This window comes from Anneissia japonica, unplaced genomic scaffold (assembly GCF_011630105.1).
Source record: "Anneissia japonica isolate Jap-2015-1 unplaced genomic scaffold, ASM1163010v1 scaffold288188_len32057_cov135, whole genome shotgun sequence".
NCBI lineage: Eukaryota > Metazoa > Echinodermata > Crinoidea > Comatulida > Comatulidae > Anneissia > Anneissia japonica.
This window is the reverse complement of record NW_022699020.1, coordinates 1-19686: the sequence shown is the minus strand read 5'-3', so window position 1 is coordinate 19686 and position 19686 is coordinate 1. Positions and strand designations below refer to the sequence as shown.

Sequence of the window (19686 nt, the reverse complement as noted above, 5' to 3'; positions counted from 1 at the left end):
ATTCGTCCAGAAAATGGTAATATTTTATGAGAAATAGTCTGTATTTCTCATTTTTTTATTCTTTTGCGTAAAACTAAAATTCATGCCAATATTTTTCCATGATTTATAATAATTGGAGTAATGCAAATAAATATTTTCTAAAAAAAGTCAGTTTTTAGTGAAATTTTGCCGGGAATGGGGCTTTAATATAATATTTAAACATGTTTATTATAACGGTTAATACACATGTTTAAATGCGGTAATGTTTAGGCATGTGTATTTATAGTTATAATACAAAATGAATACCCAGCCGCAAAATGGACGGTTCTAAATCGCCCACGATTCAAGCACATGGGCTTCTCATTCGTTCGTGACGTTGTGCACTAGCCGTGAGAGCGAGTAATCGTCTGTAGATCGTATGCAACGAAGATACAGAATATCAGTTATAAAATCAATTTAGCATTTGATTTTAATACATGACGAGTTATTCTCTGTTCCTAAATTCTGTCAAATAAATATTCATCGCTCGATTCGGAGGCTCTATAAAATAGAGATTTACTACTCTCTGAGCCTAGATTGAAATACATCAGCTGTAAGCTGTAGAATAGCCCCTGGATAGTCGGAAATGTGAGTAAACATTGCTGTTGTACGCCACACGATCATAAAATAAATAGAATAGGCTAGAAAGAATCGTATTCTTATATTTATTTAGGCCAGCATAAACACCAATACACCATGTCATTTTCAATACATATGCGTATTGAAAATAACCAAAATTACCATCTTTGTTTTTTGAGAACTAATAAAATACTGATGCATCTTTCTGGCTAGTATTCTCCCGATCGCCAAGTCACGGTTTTACATTAGCGAAATTCGTGAAAAAAGTAAAGTAAATCCACAGACGTACAGCTACTGTCTTTTTTCATTATGGTCGGATTTTGGTTTAAAACATTTTATGTTTTAAATACTACTACTACTACTCCTACTACCAAGGTCTTGTTTACTCATTGTAAAGGCCGTTTAGGCAGCATGCAGCAATTAGCAATCAATCATCCAACCTACCAGTGACCGTTTCTTCTAAGGGGAAGAATTTCGTCATGTATGTAATTCAAACGTTTATGAAAACTTATATTATTTGCGTTTGTATGTCATTTCAGTTATGCGTTATATTTTATGGTGGTGTTGTTTGATTATGATGTGTAGCACATGAAATTCATATGTACAACACAGTAATTACTTTAAAATTAGTAAAATGATCTAAATGTGTACACAGACATACACATAGGGCCTGGCCCCTAGGCTTAGACATATTCAATGACATAATCCAGCAGAACAAACCTCGATTACGACAAGTTAGTTAAACAAAAAGATGGTACTTCATGATGCCACATTTTGTTGTCGGATGTTTCATGGGAAAATTCTGATTTAAATTATGAGACTGCACTTCAAAATTTAAGAATTTACTCGGACATTCTGGCAATTTTCTAACTGATTGCAAAACAGTACAGCTCGTCATGCTAGAAGCGCGGAAACGCTATATCAACCTGTATTTGTAAAGGTATCTTTATCGATGAAGAACCTCAATTACGACAAGAAATCTAAACAAATATATGGTAATTCATGATGCCACATTTTGCTTGTCGGATGTTTCATGGGAAAATTCAAATTCAAATTTTAATTGTTTCAAAATATAAGAATTGACTGGAACATTCTGGAAATTTTCTACGTGATTGAATACGCCTTTTTCACGAATCGGTAGACATCTTGAAGTGATGACAAACATTGCGAATCAGCGGTGCGTAGCCAACAGAAATAAGATAAGCTTTTGGGCGGATTTTTTGACATCATGTTATTTAAAAAATCATTACTCTATAACGGGGCGTCGTATCCAAAAATAAATTCCAGCAAAATGTTCTTAAAAGACTAGTCTACACCACTATATGATTGAAAAAAAATTGAAAAATTTTGTTGACCTCTGAAATCAAGATTGAAAAATAAAAGCCTATCTCAGTAGTGTATTAAAATACACATCTAGATGTGTATAAGAGACAGCTAATATAGTATAATATAATATAAAATAATGTCTGTAAACTGGTAGACTTAGAAGTTGCATTACACCTAACTGTATGATGGTTTGCTTTATAAAACATAACTTGTACTTTGTAATAAGAGAAATATGTATATTATCGCTACTTGGAACAGTAACAACTCGAAAGTCCTATGCTACTGCACTGTAATGCATTGGCCTATTTTAATACACTACTATTAGATAGGCTTTTCTTTTTCAATCTTGATTTCAGAGGTCAAAACAATTTTTCAATTTCTTTTCAATCATATAGTGGTGTAGACTGGTCTTTTAAGAACATTTTCCTGGAAACACTTTTTGGATACGACGCCCCGTTATGGAGTTATGATTTTTTAAATAACATGATGTCAGAAAATCAGCCCAAAAGCTTATCTTATTTCTGTTGGTTACGCACCACTGATTCGCAATGTTTGTCATCACTTCAAGATGTCTACCGATTCGTGAAAAAGGCGTATTGCAAAACAATAGGCTTACAGCACGTTGTGCTAGCAAGCGTGGAAACGCTGTATCAACCTGTATTTACATCTCCCTGCATGTACTGTGATAACACTCCGAATCAAGAACAACTTGAACTAACTTAATGTTCTGTACATACTATGATAATGATTCCACAATATGATGATAGTTATATTAGTAAATAAACTTTTATTTTAGCAAAACTAGTAATTTACCTTCGAATCAGCTCACACCCCAACAAACACTTTACAGGAAGAATTTCTTCTTTTCTTACGCATGTGCAATGGCCTGTCGACCGAAGGCGCCTCTGCTCCATTATTGCGCGAAATGTATTAGCGACTGGCAAGATAGACTATCATTTCTTTTCCATCCCCCACCACATCCACCACAAACTGTAGTTCACTTTTTGAACAGCTTTGACATGTAGGCCTAGGCCTACTATAGTTAGAGATCAGTGGTTACGGGTGGTTACGGTGTTGATGAGGGGAATTGTTGAGATATTTGCGTGGTGAAATAACATTTGAACAGTGGTTTGATGGGTTTGGCACAAGGTACTCATTTTTATATTTTCAATGATTTCTAAGTTGTAGGCCTAGGCCTACATAATGAATGACGCTGAAAAAGTACGTATCAATGTGATAATTCCTCCTAGCCTTGCCTTGACTAGGGCCTGCCAGTGTAGAAATGGATTGGATAGGCTAGGGCCTAGGCAAGGCTAGCATGGTTTGTTTACAATCTGTAAACTGCAACCAAGAAATACACCTAGGCTAGGCCTACATTGTCTTGTGAAATGGAGTCATGGCCTAGGGTCGCGAGCAGGGGCGGATCAAGAATTTTTCAAACGGGCAGGGAGTAGGCTAGGTAGGGGGGACACAACAGTTTAAAAATAGATAAGCGAATAGGCCTAGCACATAAACATTGATTTGCATTGAAATTTTAAAAATTCAGTGGCAAAACGGGACCCCCCGCCACCTTACTGGATCCGCCCCTCTAGCGAGATGTTTCTGACATAAAGAAAAAAATACGAGATACATCCAGGCATAGTAACTACGAAGACGAAAGCTAGGTAGGGGCCTATTATTATTGTCAACCCAAAATCTCCTCCTAGAATCAAATCTCATGGTTAAACTGCTGCCAATCTCTCCATCATTGTTTCATACATTTACAAATTTTGAGTGGCAGATTCAATGGGGACCCAGCCTCCACCCTCCCACCTAATTTTATTTTTAATTATAAAAAATGGATAAAAAATATATTCAAATTTTAAGTCTGGGGGTGCCATTTCTGGCCATCTAGGTGCCGTTTCGTTATCATAAATTTTCTTACCTCAGCCCCAACCATGGTGGGGCTAAGGTGGTATTAACACCCTATCTGTGAAGGACATTCCCGGTACCCCATCTGTTTCGAATCACTGGATCAGTCATTCCTCCATATTATAAAATGAAACTTTCAGCACAAGATATCGAAAGTTTGTTGTACTTTGTTAAGTAAATAATAATCAAAACAATTTTTTTTGGTATGACAATATTATGCCCTGGGTCACCACAGAATGTGTATTCTGAAAATGGGTCACTAGCTCTGTAAGTTAATGCGTACTGCATGAGCACAAATCAGCATACGCACAGCTTAATGTAAATACGCACACGGTACTGATCATATCACTATGACAACCGATGACTGCTACAACAGTTGATTATCAAAACTTACATTAAAAGACATTGATTGACTTATTAAGCAATTAGTAGAGCTGCAGGCCCTCAGGATATTTTTTCAAGCATTAAATCTGACCTTCTTATAATAATTTTCCTATAGTGTACTATGCGCGGCTCTACTAATTGCTTAATAGTTTGCAGACCAATGACGCACACTGGTGCACCACACATGGGTTCGTCTGTCAGTATTCTGATTCCGGTAACTCTTGGGAGCGAACTCAGTGCTATGCCAAAGATAAGGAAGTACACAGAAACTTTGGATACTGGATTGTTTTGGTGTGTAAGAAATATAGAAGCTACATGGATAAAATTCAAATATGAAATTGCTACATATTTAGGATTTGATAAATTAAGATGTAGGAAATAGTGTAGCTATGTGTGTACGGATGTGCAATAATATGCATAAACTGTATTTTATGTGGCCCTAGCATAGCTTACCTAAAACTTAATGAAACATAAGAATAATTGTAAATTGAATTGTATCTGCATGGAAAACTTGATCTTTTCAACTGCATTTGAAGGAATTACTGGAAGATGTGGATAAGTTAGAAGATGAGACAACATGCATTGATGAGGCCACAACTAGTGGTTAACAAGAGCAACAAGATGTCCCCAGCAGTGGTGACAGTGATGAGGAGGATGACAGAGTAACATTGTCATCTTATGCAGTTGGTAATAATCACATATTCCTTTGATCGATTGATTTTTAGTAATTTAAACGTCAAGAAATATTGTTTTCAATTTAGTAATGATTGATTATAATTATTTAGGAGGACATAATCAGGAGGATGCAGTGATGTAATTATGGTACAAGGGTGTGAACAGGAGCACCCAGTTTTAAAGTGTTCTACTCAGTCTGAAGCTAATTTATGGTCTTCTAACCATCTTTACTAACATCCTCCCCCTTCCTCCCTTGCACATCTTTTAAATAATCCACTCATATTATTTGGAGTTTGCCAAAGTCATCACCCACCCACACTTAATTATATTAACCATCCATCCATCTTAAACATCACCATCAATCTTGTTTTTTGCATTTCAGTTAAAATCCTAAACAAAAATCTTAATCAGCATCTTCTTCAGCTTTATCATTTGTATCATTGTTATTAAATTATTTTGTTTATCATCATTATCTTCACCAAATGCTGGCACCAGTGCAATGTCAGGGGGCAATTTAGCACAAACTGATTGACTCTCCGTCATCCATCACCACTTGTCATCAGGATAAAAATATTTTATTTTTACATTGTTTTTTCAACATCCTAACCCATAAAATATCTTGGTAGCACTTCAAATTATTTGTAATGATAAAACATTACCGTATATGGTTACACATAGGCCTATCAGACCAACCTTACTATTATTTAATCTGTGTTCAGTCATTTATTTGTTTATATCTCCATGATTGAGGTCATAAAATGTTGTGTATATGCATCCTTGAAATGCAGAAGCATTTGTATTTAAATTAATTGCTAATAAACTGTGCGGTGCTTATTAGATAGTGGTGCTTAGTGAAAAGAAAAAACAATGTTTGACGCCTACTTAACTGCAAAAGTAATTTTTTTTTAGTTGATGAAGCAATGACATCAACAGGAATTGTTGGGGAGGATTCATTTACTTTAGGAGCACCAGGTATGTGAATTATTCACAGATATTAATTGTAAACTAATTTTTAGCAAGGTTTGTATTTAGTCACATGAATCAACACCATATCATTTACAGTCACCAGCCTCCTGTGCAATCTCCATGGTGCTAAGGATTGAGCTCGAGCTTCTACATTTTAAAGAAATAAAGAATACATAAATAAACGCAATCAATGATATTCTTATAAAGATTGATAACTTATAAAAATGAAAGGATCTCTTCAGATGTAGATAATAACAATAATAATAAACAGTAAAATCATTTACATTATTACATCATTAAATGCATGCAATCACATATAAGACTTACCATGCCAAAACCAGCATCTGTGATAAAACCATGAAAATTGACTTTTTAATGTATTCATATTCTCCACATATAAGCTTTACCATGATAGGTCAGTTACTGGAAATTTGAATTGATACTATTGCTAAATTTATGAGTAAAAGTATTAGGGAGCAGCTTAGATCAGTCGGCTAATCTGGTGGTAGCTGCTGTGTGTGTGCTGAACCGTGGAGATCTCTAGGTCCGCGGTTCAATTCCCATCGCTGCCTCTCCTTGTGTTTCAGCTAGAGAACTGAAATATATGTCACAATAACACACGGTCTTTCGGATGAGACGTTTAAGCCGTTGGACCCGTGTGCATTATCGCCCATTGTCTCCCGGTGTACTGCCCAATCACCACCAGAAGGATCCCACTGGAAATAAGTCTTCTTCTACAATACTGCCACTTTCTTATGCTTCTTATTCAGTTTAACAATTAGCAATATATTTAACTTTAAAATGCAGCACTGATTTTAATCCTTGAAATAAATTGTTTTAATTTCTAATTAATCATAGTTTTTTTAAATTATATTTCAATTGTTAATTAATGAATTATTGTAAGTCAATTAGTCACTTTGTATATACTGATGATATATTTTTCTAAATTAATATTTTTTACCGTATCAATAATATATTATTACCTCTGAAATATTGTTGTAATCAATGCCTGGATTTGAGCTGTTTGTTTTCATTTTTTTTTTGTATTTTGGTTGGTAATATATTGTAGGTTAAATGTAGCTTAAGGGTTTTATAACATTTTTTGTTATTTGCTTGCTTCCTTTTAATTGTCAATTTTGAAATCTAATGTTAATAAATATTTTGAAACAATTATTTAATTAATTTGTACATACGGTAATTACTGTCATATTCTTCTAAATTTATATTTTTGTGTTGTATTTTTGTATCTTTATTTAAATTTATTGTGTGCCCAGATTCTGTTATATACACAAAAATCACTATCATGATCACTGTGCGCGAAAACAGTTGTACTATAGTACTTGGCTATGAGTCATCCATGTGCAGTACACATATCCAAATACTGTCTACCAGTTTACTGCTCAATATAACAAATAGTTTTTCATTCAATATCTTTTGTTGACATTAAATTAAAATTTTACACCGTACAGTATTTCTTTAAAATTGCCATACAAAATAATAGCAAATTCAGTTGAATGCTTGATGTTTAAATGATTTTTTATATTTGCCATTCAGTTCCTATTAATAGCTGCCCATCTACACCCGATAGGACATATATGAGTGGATGAAACTGGCAGAGATGTGTCTAGAACAGAACGATACAAGACAGGCTATTAACTGCTAAACTAAAGGTAAGGAAGTACCATATCTTGGTAATGATAAAGAAGGTTAGGGTTGGCAATAGTTAAGCACACTTACCATTACCAAGATAGTGTACAGTACCAATATTCCTAGCCGCTGCCTATCAAATAAGTGAAGATTGCACTTTGAAACTTTGAATTTCAGATAAACATGAGCTCCCTCTAAATGTAATTTTTTCAGGTATTATCTTGTTTACCCTAGACTTAATAATGATCTTACATATTTACCTTGAACAGAATTTTTTGTCAAATATTTAACAACAAAAAAAAGCAGGAGTTAAATTCTTAATGCCTTCTGGCCATTGAACACTTCTGGGCCAAAACTGAGCAGTGACAACAAAACTGTGGAATGCCAGTTCGATAACTGCATTGAGGCAAAACCAGCAGAACATTGGTCTTCAATGGCAACGAGCAAAGTTGTATGAGAAGATTGGCGATCACAAAAAGGCCATCGAGTCGTACCAGAAAATTGTTGATCTATTGCCAATAGAACAAGGGGAACAGTGTTTACAGATTGCAAGGGTCATGGCTAGGGTATGTCTTGTAAACAGCTTTCAGCTTGACCAATAATTTTATTATTTATTATTTAGAGTTTACAATGTGAGGAAATCTAGAAAAAAACATTTAAATACAACATGTGTTGAATCCGATCCCTTAATATCAGCGGGTACTGCAATATTCAGAATGTATAATTAATGTTATTTTTCATTTGCGATTTATGTTATCGATGTTATTGGTATGTTATTTTTATTATCTTGTCTTTTTGTCTCATCTTGTCTCGTTTGTATTCTGGCTTCATTTGTTTTGTTTAGCTGGTCCGTCACAAGATTTGATTTTAAAATTTTTCGGGCAATTGCCTTCTTCATTTGCTTTTTCTTTTTTCCCCTTCGAAAAAATAATAATTTTCAAAATATGTTTCATACATTGTACCCATTAATTTAGAGGAAGAAATTAAATGTTTCAAATGAAAAACAAAAAATGTATTTTAATTTTATTCGTTAATTCTAGGCCTGATGCATTGGCAAACCTTACAGGGTGCTTTAAACTTTATTGTAGTTCACTTTATGCTATGCATCTTTCCCTGAAGTTTGAATGAAATATAACAACAGGTGTTTGTTTTAATAGAGTTGCCACTTGAATAAGGATGTACACTCGGCCATTAACATCCTGGAACAAGCAGTCTCCAAGCATCCATCTCTGATCACATCTGAAGGTTAGTAGACTGTATTTGTCACAAAGTGTACTAGCTATAACACATAGCGGTAATGATAATACTGGAACGCTAACTCGAAGGCATTCGATGTTCAAAATACGCAGAGCTGTGTGTCCGTACCATCCAAGATGGCTGCCTGCATAGTCAACACTCTAGTTGTTTAATAGCTCTATGGTATAACATAAAAGCAAACCAGTAAGTGGATGTATTTCCACACTATAATAAACTCCTGCTCGACCAAGTTTTAGTATATGTTTCAATGCATAACTTTATTGAAAAGCATTGGTGATGTTTATTTAAAAAAAGTAATTTTGCGCTGTGAAAATGGCTTGGTTTCCCAACCTCGATGTCGGAGATTCAATCCTTTGCTGTGCATTTTGCTTGTGTCTTTGAGCAAGGTACTTTATCTACATTGCTTTAGTCTGCAAATTGCTGGGGGTAACCTGCGGTGAACCAATGTCCCACCCAGGGGGAGAATCATACTCTCACTCGCCTCTCGCTACTTGAAACTGGGCATAAGCTCCAGCCCATATGAGTCCTGTGGCTTGGCAATTATTGAATTTACTTAACTAGTTCAGAATCTCTACTTGCTCATTCCACTCGCCCGTCGACGAAGCATTATGGTAGTTGTTCTTTTTTTTGGGCTTCTGTCTTTCTTTGGAATGCTCTGCCTATTACAATCCGACAGGCAACTTCCATTGATGATTTTAAGGCAGCTTTAAAAACTCACCTTTTTAGCTTGTATTTTTCTTAATTTTTTTTCCCGAATTTTATTTTTACTGTTAAGCGCATTGTAAGCGCATTGAGGCTTTAGCATAATGCGCTATATAAGCCAAAATTATTATTATTATTATTATTTTGACCTAATGGAAGCATTTTAAAACTTTTAAAATATAGACTCAACAAAGTTTGATTAAACTTTATTTGATAATGTGCTGTATGACTTTTAACTGACATGGAAAGACATAATTTGTTTGATCAGATAATATTATCTGAACCAAGTACATAGTCTTCAAGGGTGGACTGCTAGTTTACACTAAAAGGGGATCTGAACCATGTGACTTTCAGGCTCCCAATGTAAAACATCTAGTACTGTAAGGTAACAACAGTTGTGCACAAGCTAGTTGAGTACATACAGTACTGTCTCTAGATACTGTCTCTCAGACTTCTTCTAACAAAGTTCAGCATTGGAGAGAAATATGTCTGTCAAACTGAACAAATAAGATGTGATTTGTTTGATCAGATATCTGAAGCCAGTACATCTGAACCTAATTTTCTTTTTAAAATGGCAGATGTGAATATGTTGGCTGAACTACACATATGTCAGAAGCAGCACCAACGGGCGTTACAAGTGATCTGTGATCATTGTGGCGTGCAGATGACCTCACGTGACTCTACCGCCATCATGGAACAAATCACCCAAGCCGAGACTGACTCGGGGTAAATGATAATAACATATCCATCTTATATAGCGTATCATTCCAAGACTTGTATAATGCTTAATGTTTAATACCCTGCATAAGCTTGAATTTATTAACCCCATCAAGGAGGTTATGTATTCACCACTGTCTGCTTGTCTGTCTGTTAGCAAGATTACGCAAAACTAATAAATGAATCATCATAAAATTTGGTGTAAATGGTACATAATATTCAAGAAAGAGAGGATTCAATTTTGGGAAGAAAAGGTCAAAGGACAGTATGAAAATCATGGAAATTTCATTTTTTAAATTTATTTTTTTATTACCAATTCAACACAAAAATAAATATACACAATGGATAAAATTGCCTGGAGAGTATTTGAGCAAGACTTGGACAAGGCCCAACATCAGTGGTGGTCCACTCAGATCTCCAGGTCAAATGATAAAATAATACAGAAAAAAATTAAAACAATATAAAAAGCATGAATTAAATATAAAATTATCAAGAGGGCTTTCAGTTTTCAATAAATTTTAATTTAATGTTTTTTGTAATAATACTCCTAAAAGTCTTCTATACCTCATGTTGATTAATTGTGTTGATTAATTTCTGTTTCCCGTATTCACATTTAGATTGTTGTTTTAAATAGATCAGAAGCTCCATCAGTAGATGTGATGGTTGCCGAGGAATTACCGATCGATCTGAGAGTGAAGCTTGGCGTGTGCTTAATTTATGCGAAATATCTGCAGGCATCGAGGGCAGTATTGCATGATTTGTTTGACCAATCAGTAGATGACTTTGGGGATCTGTTTTTTTACGTTGCAGAGGCTTACCTTGAAGTTGGTAAATATTCAATGAAGTGTATTAAGCCCTGTCCACTATCAAATTGTATTTGACCTGTGACATGCCTAAATATGGTCATGATGACATCACATTATCACCATATATAGGCACATCATAACTATATATGGACATATTACTATATTTTACTGTTGAAATAAGAGTGAATTTTAAGGATGGGCAAGTGATTAATTAAGGCTCAATTACCTGTAGTTAAATGTACCAGATGCAGAGGATCAAGTGACTGACAGACTAGAATCAACATTGTCGGTGACTGTTGGATCATTCCAGCATGGAGGTATAAAAATTCCAGGTGGCTGATGATGTTGACTGGCCTTAAACTGTCATCAGAACAGGTCACAGTTAGAAGTTTGAGTACCATTTCAGGTTTCATGGTCATAAATTTTCACACCTGAGCCCCACCCATAGTGGGACTGAATAGGTCTAAACCCTCCTTTTCTGTAATTCTCTTCCTGGGGCCTCGTTATTTTGAATTTTTTGAGCCGCCACTGGGTACCTTGTGGGTTAATTAATGTCAGTGCCTTGATTGCAGTTACATTGCAGAAAAATAAAAGTACTATCATTTAACCAACAATAAGATTGACATAATTTTATTTCTATAGGTTGTTTCAATGATGCAAAACCTATTATTGCAACTCTAGTACAGAGCGAGGGGTACAATCTCGCCGCAGTGTGGCTTCGGTATGCAGAGTGTCTGAACTCGTTAGAAGAAAAAGAGCATGCTGCAAGTGCATATAGGCGCGTACTGGAACTAGCGCCCTCGCACATCGATGCTCGTTTGGCGCTATCTGCAATTGAACAGCAGCTTGGTAGATCTCAAGCAGCCCTTGATGTCCTCTCTCACGGTATTGTAAAATCTTCTTTTGTATTTTAAAAGTTCAACATTTTAATTTGGCAAGTATACCTTTTAGGGTAAACCTTCCAACTGACCTGGAGAGAAGGCTTGTATTCAGGGAACCTCTTAACAAATAGAATACTGTACAACAACAAACAGGAAAAATCAGTGCTTAAATAAAAAAGTACAAGCAACCAGCATTAAGTTGAATAAGTTATTTAATATATAATACATTATATTCAAAATATAACATTTTTGCGATATCAAAAATTACAATTAGCAGTGGAAAGAATAATAGTAATTGTAATTAATTTGAATACAATGCCAGAAGAAAGCAATTTTTTATACAATCTTTTTCAATTTTGTTTTTTTAATTTAATTTTTTTAATTTACAAATTCTTCTAATTGCGAATTAACTTTTTTTTATTTTTGTAAGAATGTGTGCATTTTTATAATATAATAATTAAATATTCTGAATTTGAATGTTCATTAAATAGTTAAAAACATTGTAATACATTACAATGATTGGATAGATAACTTAACCATAATTACAATTTCGATGATTCTTATTGGTTGACAGAAACACAGATGGAGGATGAGGATTCGTCAACAGAAAAAGACATACAGCTGATCCACCAGAAGTGCATGTTGTTGTACTCCCAAGGCGATATGCGCATGTTTGCTAAGCAAGGACTCAGAATGATGGCTCATCACTTCTCTGATACTTTTTACCACAACGAAAATATCTCAAGTAAGATTGAGTCACTTTTAAACTCTATGTCACAAAAACATGTGACATGCCTGTATGGTTTTGATTTTGGTAGTTTTGATTTTTGTAGTTTAGTTGTCTCTCTCCACCCAAGAGTATAAATGGGTAGCTTGTAGGATGATGTGGCATTGAATGTATGAATCTGGTTTCTTAATATCGTTACGCTATTGTTACAGTGGTTTACTGCAGTCTTCATACTAGTGTAGTTGTCCCAGATACAATCGGAAAGGCTCCCTGAAACGACCAATCAATCAGAATCACCGAAAGTTGTCAGAAACCAATCCAATGCCTGTATCGACATTAAATTATAAGCACGACTAGCTCTTTGCAAAAGGCGCAGGATTAATCCTAATATTATTATCACATATTACTTGTCCATTAGCGGACTACATTTTCTTTTGTTTGTATGTTATACTTATTACTCTTAATTATACCACAGATGATTTGAAAACACGCAGAAAAATAAGGATGTTAAAATATCAACGTCACTTACGAATACTGACGGAGGCTGAGCCCTGTAATCTGATAGGGGACGACAGTCTGATCGCGAAAGAGGTCTGGTGGGAATTATTCAAGAAGGTATCACAGGCCCTGGCAAGCTGTGGGGAGTTCACAGCGCTGCATCATCTGCTGTCGTCAGCCATGTGGTCAAATCAATATGCAAATCATCCACTAAAGTTGAAGGTGATTCAGATTATGATTATGCAATCATTTTTTTTTAAAACTTTCAAGACAATTTATCTTGTTAATATGATTGTTAACAAATTAGGTTTTTGAAAAAACTCTCAAATATTTAATTAATCATTAAAATGGATTAAATAAGTTACATAATAAGATACACAGATCAAAACAGTTCTGTCTTCTCTGTTTTACAGTAGTGGCGTATCTCGGCTAATAAGTGGTACACGGATGTGGGGGGGGGGAGGGGAATGGTGGGTGCTCAATTCCCAGGAGTAAGCAAAAATCTCCTGGAATATGTGATGTTTTTTTTTTATTCTAAACATTATTAACATGTTATTGTAAGTATATTGTTGTGATTATATGGAGTTGAATTGCTATTTTTTTGTAAGCGTTATTTTTATATTTAGGTGTTTTACCAAGTGTACTCTTATGTGTAATTATTTTTGTTGTTTAAATCTATTTTTGTTGTTTAAATAAGTTTATTAAATTATTATTAATTGTTATATAAATCTAAACAAAAATTTAAATCCAAATTGTTTTATTTTACAGGAAATTGGACATATGATGATATTTGCAGCGTATCTCAGCGGTGATTTTCTAAACCAAAAAGCAAACTGGTATTTAAGAAATGCCTGCAGAAAGGTAAGTAGCAATGATAATCATTCAGTAATAATAAAAAGTAATAATAAAATTATTACTAAACCTACTGATGAATTTTCAGGCATCTTGTTGATATACATTGCAGTCAAAAAGTGGGGAGGGGAACATGTCCCCATCATCTCCTCCCATGATCACATCATAGATCATATGACAATCATTGCATGAGTATAATCACATGATAGTAATGACAATGATGATATCATTTGATATTAACTACAATACAAGTTATACGATGGTAACCACGTGAAGATAATTACATATGGGTTGATATACTGTTCGACCTGTGGGTATTATTCAGGATGGTGATTACATGCAGCCCTGGAATCTGCTAGGATTGATGATGGCCCAACATCATGACATGAAGTTCTTGATGCGGTTTTGTTTTCGTCTTACAATAGGGGTAAGTGAGGAGGAACGTCCAATATTTATATTTTAATTGACATCACTCTTGTACATTTTAATACTGCTTTCACCATGCATTCATTTAGATTTAGGCAAGTTCAACTGTACTTAAATTCAGTGCACATCCAGATTGTAATTTCTTCTTAACTTCACTTGCAGATAAATACTTCATTATGTCAGAGTCTTGTTTATTTAATATAATATTATGTTTAATTGATTTACAGAAATACCCTGACAGCTTTGCTCTTGCCCTGTTGAATGGTCACCATGCATTTCATAGGGGAAGTTACAAGCATGCACTAGGTAATTTCATGTAACATTTAGAACCCTTAATAATTAATTTCATTAATCAAATAATTAATAATATTATATATTAAATAATAATTATTATTAATTACTGTAAAACCTCCAATCGATGCCCTTAATCTCTAGAAGAGCCCATCTCAAATTGAAGCCCCCTCTTTAGTTTGCAGAAGTAGCCTCAAAAAGAAGCCCATTTTCAAACAAACAAAATAACTTAAAAACACACTTGGACACAGTAGTTTAGGTAATTTAATGCCGGTTAATACACTCCATGATACAAACTGATGTTACAGTGGCCCTATTTATTGGTTTATAGTAGTAATTCCTAAAATATACAGCATTCATTTTGAAAAGAAGTCTCCCTCTTTACTGTGCAAAAGTAGCCTCGAAAAGAAGGCCATCCAAAGATCCCTTAAAAACAGTAGCCCGGGGCTTCTATTCAAGGTTTTACGGTATGGCAACTAATATCATCTCAACTAGTGCTATTTTCTGCTTTCTTACTATTTTAGGCGAGTATGTGCGTGGGTACAAGATGGACCCAGACTCCGCCATGACAAACCTCTTCATCGCTCTAACATTCCTTCATATTGCTTGCCAAAAGTTTCCTACAAAGCGACATATGTTGATAATGCAGGTAAGATGCCATACAAAATTACTGTTAAATAAAAATTATTAAAATTTGATAAAAGCAATTCATCTTTAATTAAGTATAGCCTAGCAATATGTAGTATGAGACCAACTTTGAAAATGTGGTACAAGACATCATGGTTCAGTATTTCAAAGTGATGGTGAAAAATGTTAGTTTCAACAACTTATTAATTTGAGTTGATATTAGTTTATTACAGGTTTTTGATTTATGGATTTGTTACTTGGTAGATTATTGATTGTTTGATTAATTTAATTTATTAAATAATTTGTCAATTTATTAATTCATTGAACGATCAATTTATTGATCTATTGATAGATTGGCATTGTTCAATTGCTTCTTTTTTTAAAATCCTGTTTAAAATTAAATTTTTGCTTTTTTTTATTTAAATTTGGTAGTTTGTAATTTTAAGCTTTTGTATAATTATTTCTAATGTATTTTGATTGGATTTATATAAGTTATCCTTTCGTCTTTTGAAATGTTGCTTATTGGGGCTTTGGCTCTCTTAAGTATACGGACTACACCTCTTCTTAGTTCTTGGGCTTTTTCTTTATCAACGAGTTGTGAACATGCAAATTAAAAATTAGTAATTACATGTATTTCTTTAAAGGGTAAGTTTCGTGGTGCAACCGCGAAATTCAGACCTTTAGTTAGTACATCAGTTGCTTGTGTAGATAAATGTTTTTTGGATACATTGATCACCCATCTAATTGGTCTATTTATTGATTTGTCAATCGATTGATTGTTTGATTGATTGATTGTTTGATTGGTTAGTTAATTGATTGTTCAATTGGTGTTTTAATTCTTTGGTTAACATATTGATGGAGTGATTGAATAAATGATTGATTGCTTTATTAATTGAATTGATAAGTGTACTTGATTAAAATCCCAAATAACTGATGGGATCTTTCATGTTCACTTTTTTCTTTTTTCAAAGACAGTTGCATTTTTAAAAGAATATGAAAAGCTAAGAGGTGATACCCAAGAAACCAATTACAACATCGGTCGTGCAATGCATCACTTGGGTTAGTTACGTTCACAATTATTTGCTAAGAAAAAATACAGTGACAAGTCAAGAAGTGACTCTTTAGCTTGATGTTTGCCCTCCAATCCCAGGGTCCTGGGTTCAAATCCTGCAATGTTGATGGAGTGGAGCTGGAGCTTGGTGGTTAAGGTGCTTGCCTTCCAATCCCAGGGTCCTGGGACAGCAAAGATTATTTTTTTCTGACAACTGAAAAATAGTCTAAGCATCACATTATTATAAGCTGATAAGCTGGAAATCACTCTTAAGTATATATAATATTGATCTTTTTTAAGGAAATTATTGACAAAATCAAATTTTTCAAAATCAAAAAGATTAATATTTATAATAAAATATATTATTTTTCATATAAAAATATATTATTAAAATACAATTAGTGATTTTTTTTTGTTTAAAAGTATTTTTATTTCGTTATATTTTATTGCAGAAGTTGTGCTTATATTTTTTTTTCTTAGCACAGTAGACCAGTAGATACACACACTAACTGGTCCTCAACCACTTCCATTGACAACACCGTCTTCCCAACTTCAGAAAACTCAAACCCGTTGTATTTGGACATGACCATTACACATCAAATTCAATTTTCAATGAATAAAACGATAACCCTGGTCATCTTAAAACAAAACTTATGATGTAATTTGAGCTAAATTTCAAAATTATGTCATTTAATATTCATAAAACAAACTGCAATTCAATCACATGACCACAACTGAAGCTGATGCTTATACAGGCCAATTTTTGTAGTCTGGTTAATGGACTTAGAATTTTTAAAAAATACATTCTTGTACAGCTCAATTAAGCTTCATTGCAAGAAATAAAATTGGTATCCTACTGTATGACAGTCAAACAGAGGATGAGTTATTTTTAATATGAAGTATTTTATGATATTATAACACTGAATTGTAATTCATATTTTTTTTTTTCAGGTTTATTTCATCTTGCAATACATTTTTATAATACGGTCCTAGAAACAGCACGTTGATATACAGATCCAGTGGGAATGACGATCTAGCAAACCATATGTTGATGACACATATCGTGGTATGACATGCACAAGATGTTAAATGGTTTCAGTTTAAAAGACATGATACATCCACATGGTTCAGTGGTAGAGCCTTTAGAGTAGCTTCCAATTTAGTGGATGTGGTTCGAGCCAGAAATTGGTCATGACGTATTTATCTTTTGGTTACTGTCTGTTCATCCAGATGATTGGTCCTTTGTTCATCCCAGACTTTTTTAATGGTTGGTCCTTGATATCGGAAATTAATGTTTCATTGAAACATGTATGCAACAGTGGTAAGTAGCCTTACACTCAAAGCAATGTAATGCATTGGGACTACATACAGGAATCCCGAGTTAGAAGAAGTAATTTCCGGGAGATCGGTTGAATAGCTTTCTCAGAACATCTAATTTTATTTTGCTGCTTATGGTGATAAAAATAATACAAAATAGACACAAACTTCTGTGAGACAAATGACAGTAAAAAGTAATACAATAGTAAGAACATGCAGATTTAATTAATTTGCTGGAGATGGGTTATTTTCCAGTACATTCTTGTTAGGGTGCAGAAGGACGTCCTTATTTCTGGGAGAGACTTGCAATTTGCGGGAGATTTGGGACCCACATTATAGCAGTCTCAATGCTATTTAAAAAAGAAAAGTGTATGCTTTTCAGATTTTGAATTGAATAAAAATACATTCTCAAATCGTGTCAGTGTCCACATTTGTTTGCATAACTGTAGTCATATTATAGAGTAAAAGAATGTTGCTACCCATCAAATCTTCCAAGCCACAGTAGTGTAGTTGTTTAGGTTTTCTGGTGCACATCAAGATTTCTCCGACAGCAGAGCAAGAGTTGTATTTTGGTGCGTAACGCCATCCGAGGACCGTAGGACGGGCCGGGAAAAGGTTTGGAAGGAGATGTCCCCCTCCCCAATGAGAACATTTTTTAAAATGGTTAATTTATAGAGCGCAAAATACAAAAAGTCTCTAAGCGCTATCAGGCAAGTGTAAAGATGGAACGGAAACCAAAACCACAAAATAAAAAGAAGTGAAATTTGAATACCATGCCAGCACCCAAACCGAAGTATGGGGATACGCCCTCATCGCTGGCTAGGGTTCAATCTAATTGAACTACAGTCAGCACCTGTTGAGTCTCGGATTCGGGCGCCTCCTATCCTAGTTAAGGCTAAAAAAGCTAGCTGGCATGGAAATAGGAAAAAAAAAATAAATTAAAGGGACGAGAATAAGTGGGTCTTAAGTCGTTCTTTGAAAATGGTGACAGAAGGTGACTCACGAATAAATAAAGGTAACAAGTTCCACAACTTGGGCCCAGCAACCATAAACGATCGCTCCACACAAGACTTTAACGGAAAGGATGGAAAATAAAGATTGGTTGAGTCAGTTGTTGACCGGAGGGAACGAGTGCAAGTTGCAGAACGAACCTTAATTAATTCGGAAATGTATTGTGGTGATAACTTGTGAATTGATTTGTAAACATATAAAAGTACTTTGAATTCAATACGCTGTTTCACTGGCAACCAGTAAAGACGACGAAGAGTAGGGGTGATGTGATGGAATTTAGGCTGCTAGATGCTCATACGGGCACATTGACCTAAAGATGGCATTTTTTGTATCGATGTCTAAACGATTAATTTTTTTATCCCTGACAAATCTCCACTAGCTGCCCCGCCTTACCTTTAAATTTTTACTGGATTGTTTATATTTCATTTATAACTATATATTATCAACTTTTAAAATTATTAATAATTATAACAATTATTAACATATTTAATAAAAAATTAAAACTGACAAATCACAAATAAAACGGTTTCCAATTACAAAAATTTATGATGCAGTAGACGTGTTTAATTAGAAGCTGGGGTCAACTTCAATAGATATATTTAGACTTGCTGATTATAAATCTGGTGGATGCCAAGTTAGTGAATTCTTTCATCTAAGAATAAAATTGCGGATTTTATGTGAAAGCATCCATTTTTAGGAAAAAAATACTATCATTCTGTATTTCAGTTAATTTTGGTCATACAGAATTTGTTTTGGTACTAAACTGTTCAGAAGGCCCACGTTTCTATTTGCTATAATGAAACATTCCATGCTGGAACAGAAGGGATGGAAATCTAACCACACCATAGTCATACATTTCTCTGCAAATTAGCTCTAAAATAGATCCCAACATCTTCGCAATGGATGGTCAGGTTTTACAGATTGTATAGAATATGCATGTTTTTATTTGCCGAAATGGAAAATTTGCACAAAAAAGCCTGTCTTTTACATCTAGAACATTCAGTATTATCAGATGAT

At 34.2% G+C, this 19686-nt stretch overlaps 2 protein-coding genes and 1 long non-coding RNA gene across 3 annotated transcripts in view; 2 read left to right on the top strand and 1 right to left on the bottom strand.

Moving 5' to 3' along the window:
• The window catches only part of LOC117102804, a gene marked incomplete at its 3' end in the record, with an annotated part of 14477 nt that extends 11713 nt beyond the window's left edge, over positions 1–2764 (bottom strand). Inside the window, exon 1 of the mRNA XM_033243222.1 lies at positions 2737–2764. The remainder of the gene's footprint in view (positions 1–2736) is intronic.
• Positions 2765–2964: 200 nt separating this feature from the next.
• LOC117102806 lies at positions 2965–7529 on the top strand. Its single transcript, XR_004444475.1, has 4 exons — positions 2965–3072; positions 4755–4905; positions 5803–5865; positions 7414–7529. It is a non-coding gene; the product is annotated as an uncharacterized LOC117102806 (long non-coding RNA).
• Positions 7530–7910: 381 nt separating this feature from the next.
• LOC117102805 (general transcription factor 3C polypeptide 3-like) lies at positions 7911–18130 on the top strand. The gene is made up of 13 exons (XM_033243223.1): positions 7911–8072; positions 8664–8751; positions 10044–10191; positions 10817–11010; positions 11631–11873; positions 12444–12614; positions 13072–13316; positions 13863–13955; positions 14272–14373; positions 14600–14678; positions 15188–15312; positions 16262–16349; positions 17293–18130. The coding sequence occupies exons 1-13, from the start codon at positions 8064–8066 to the stop codon at positions 17346–17348; spliced, it is 1641 nt and encodes a 546-aa protein (XP_033099114.1). The 5' UTR covers positions 7911–8063; the 3' UTR covers positions 17349–18130.
• Positions 18131–19686: the final 1556 nt, after the last annotated feature.

Bases quoted from the DNA above. Each gene is read 5' to 3' on its own strand.
- LOC117102805 (XM_033243223.1), top strand. The intron at 14,679-15,187 runs GTAATTTCATGT...TTACTATTTTAG, and splicing joins AAGTTACAAGCATGCACTAG to GCGAGTATGTGCGTGGGTAC. The intron at 15,313-16,261 runs GTAAGATGCCAT...CTTTTTTCAAAG, and splicing joins GACATATGTTGATAATGCAG to ACAGTTGCATTTTTAAAAGA.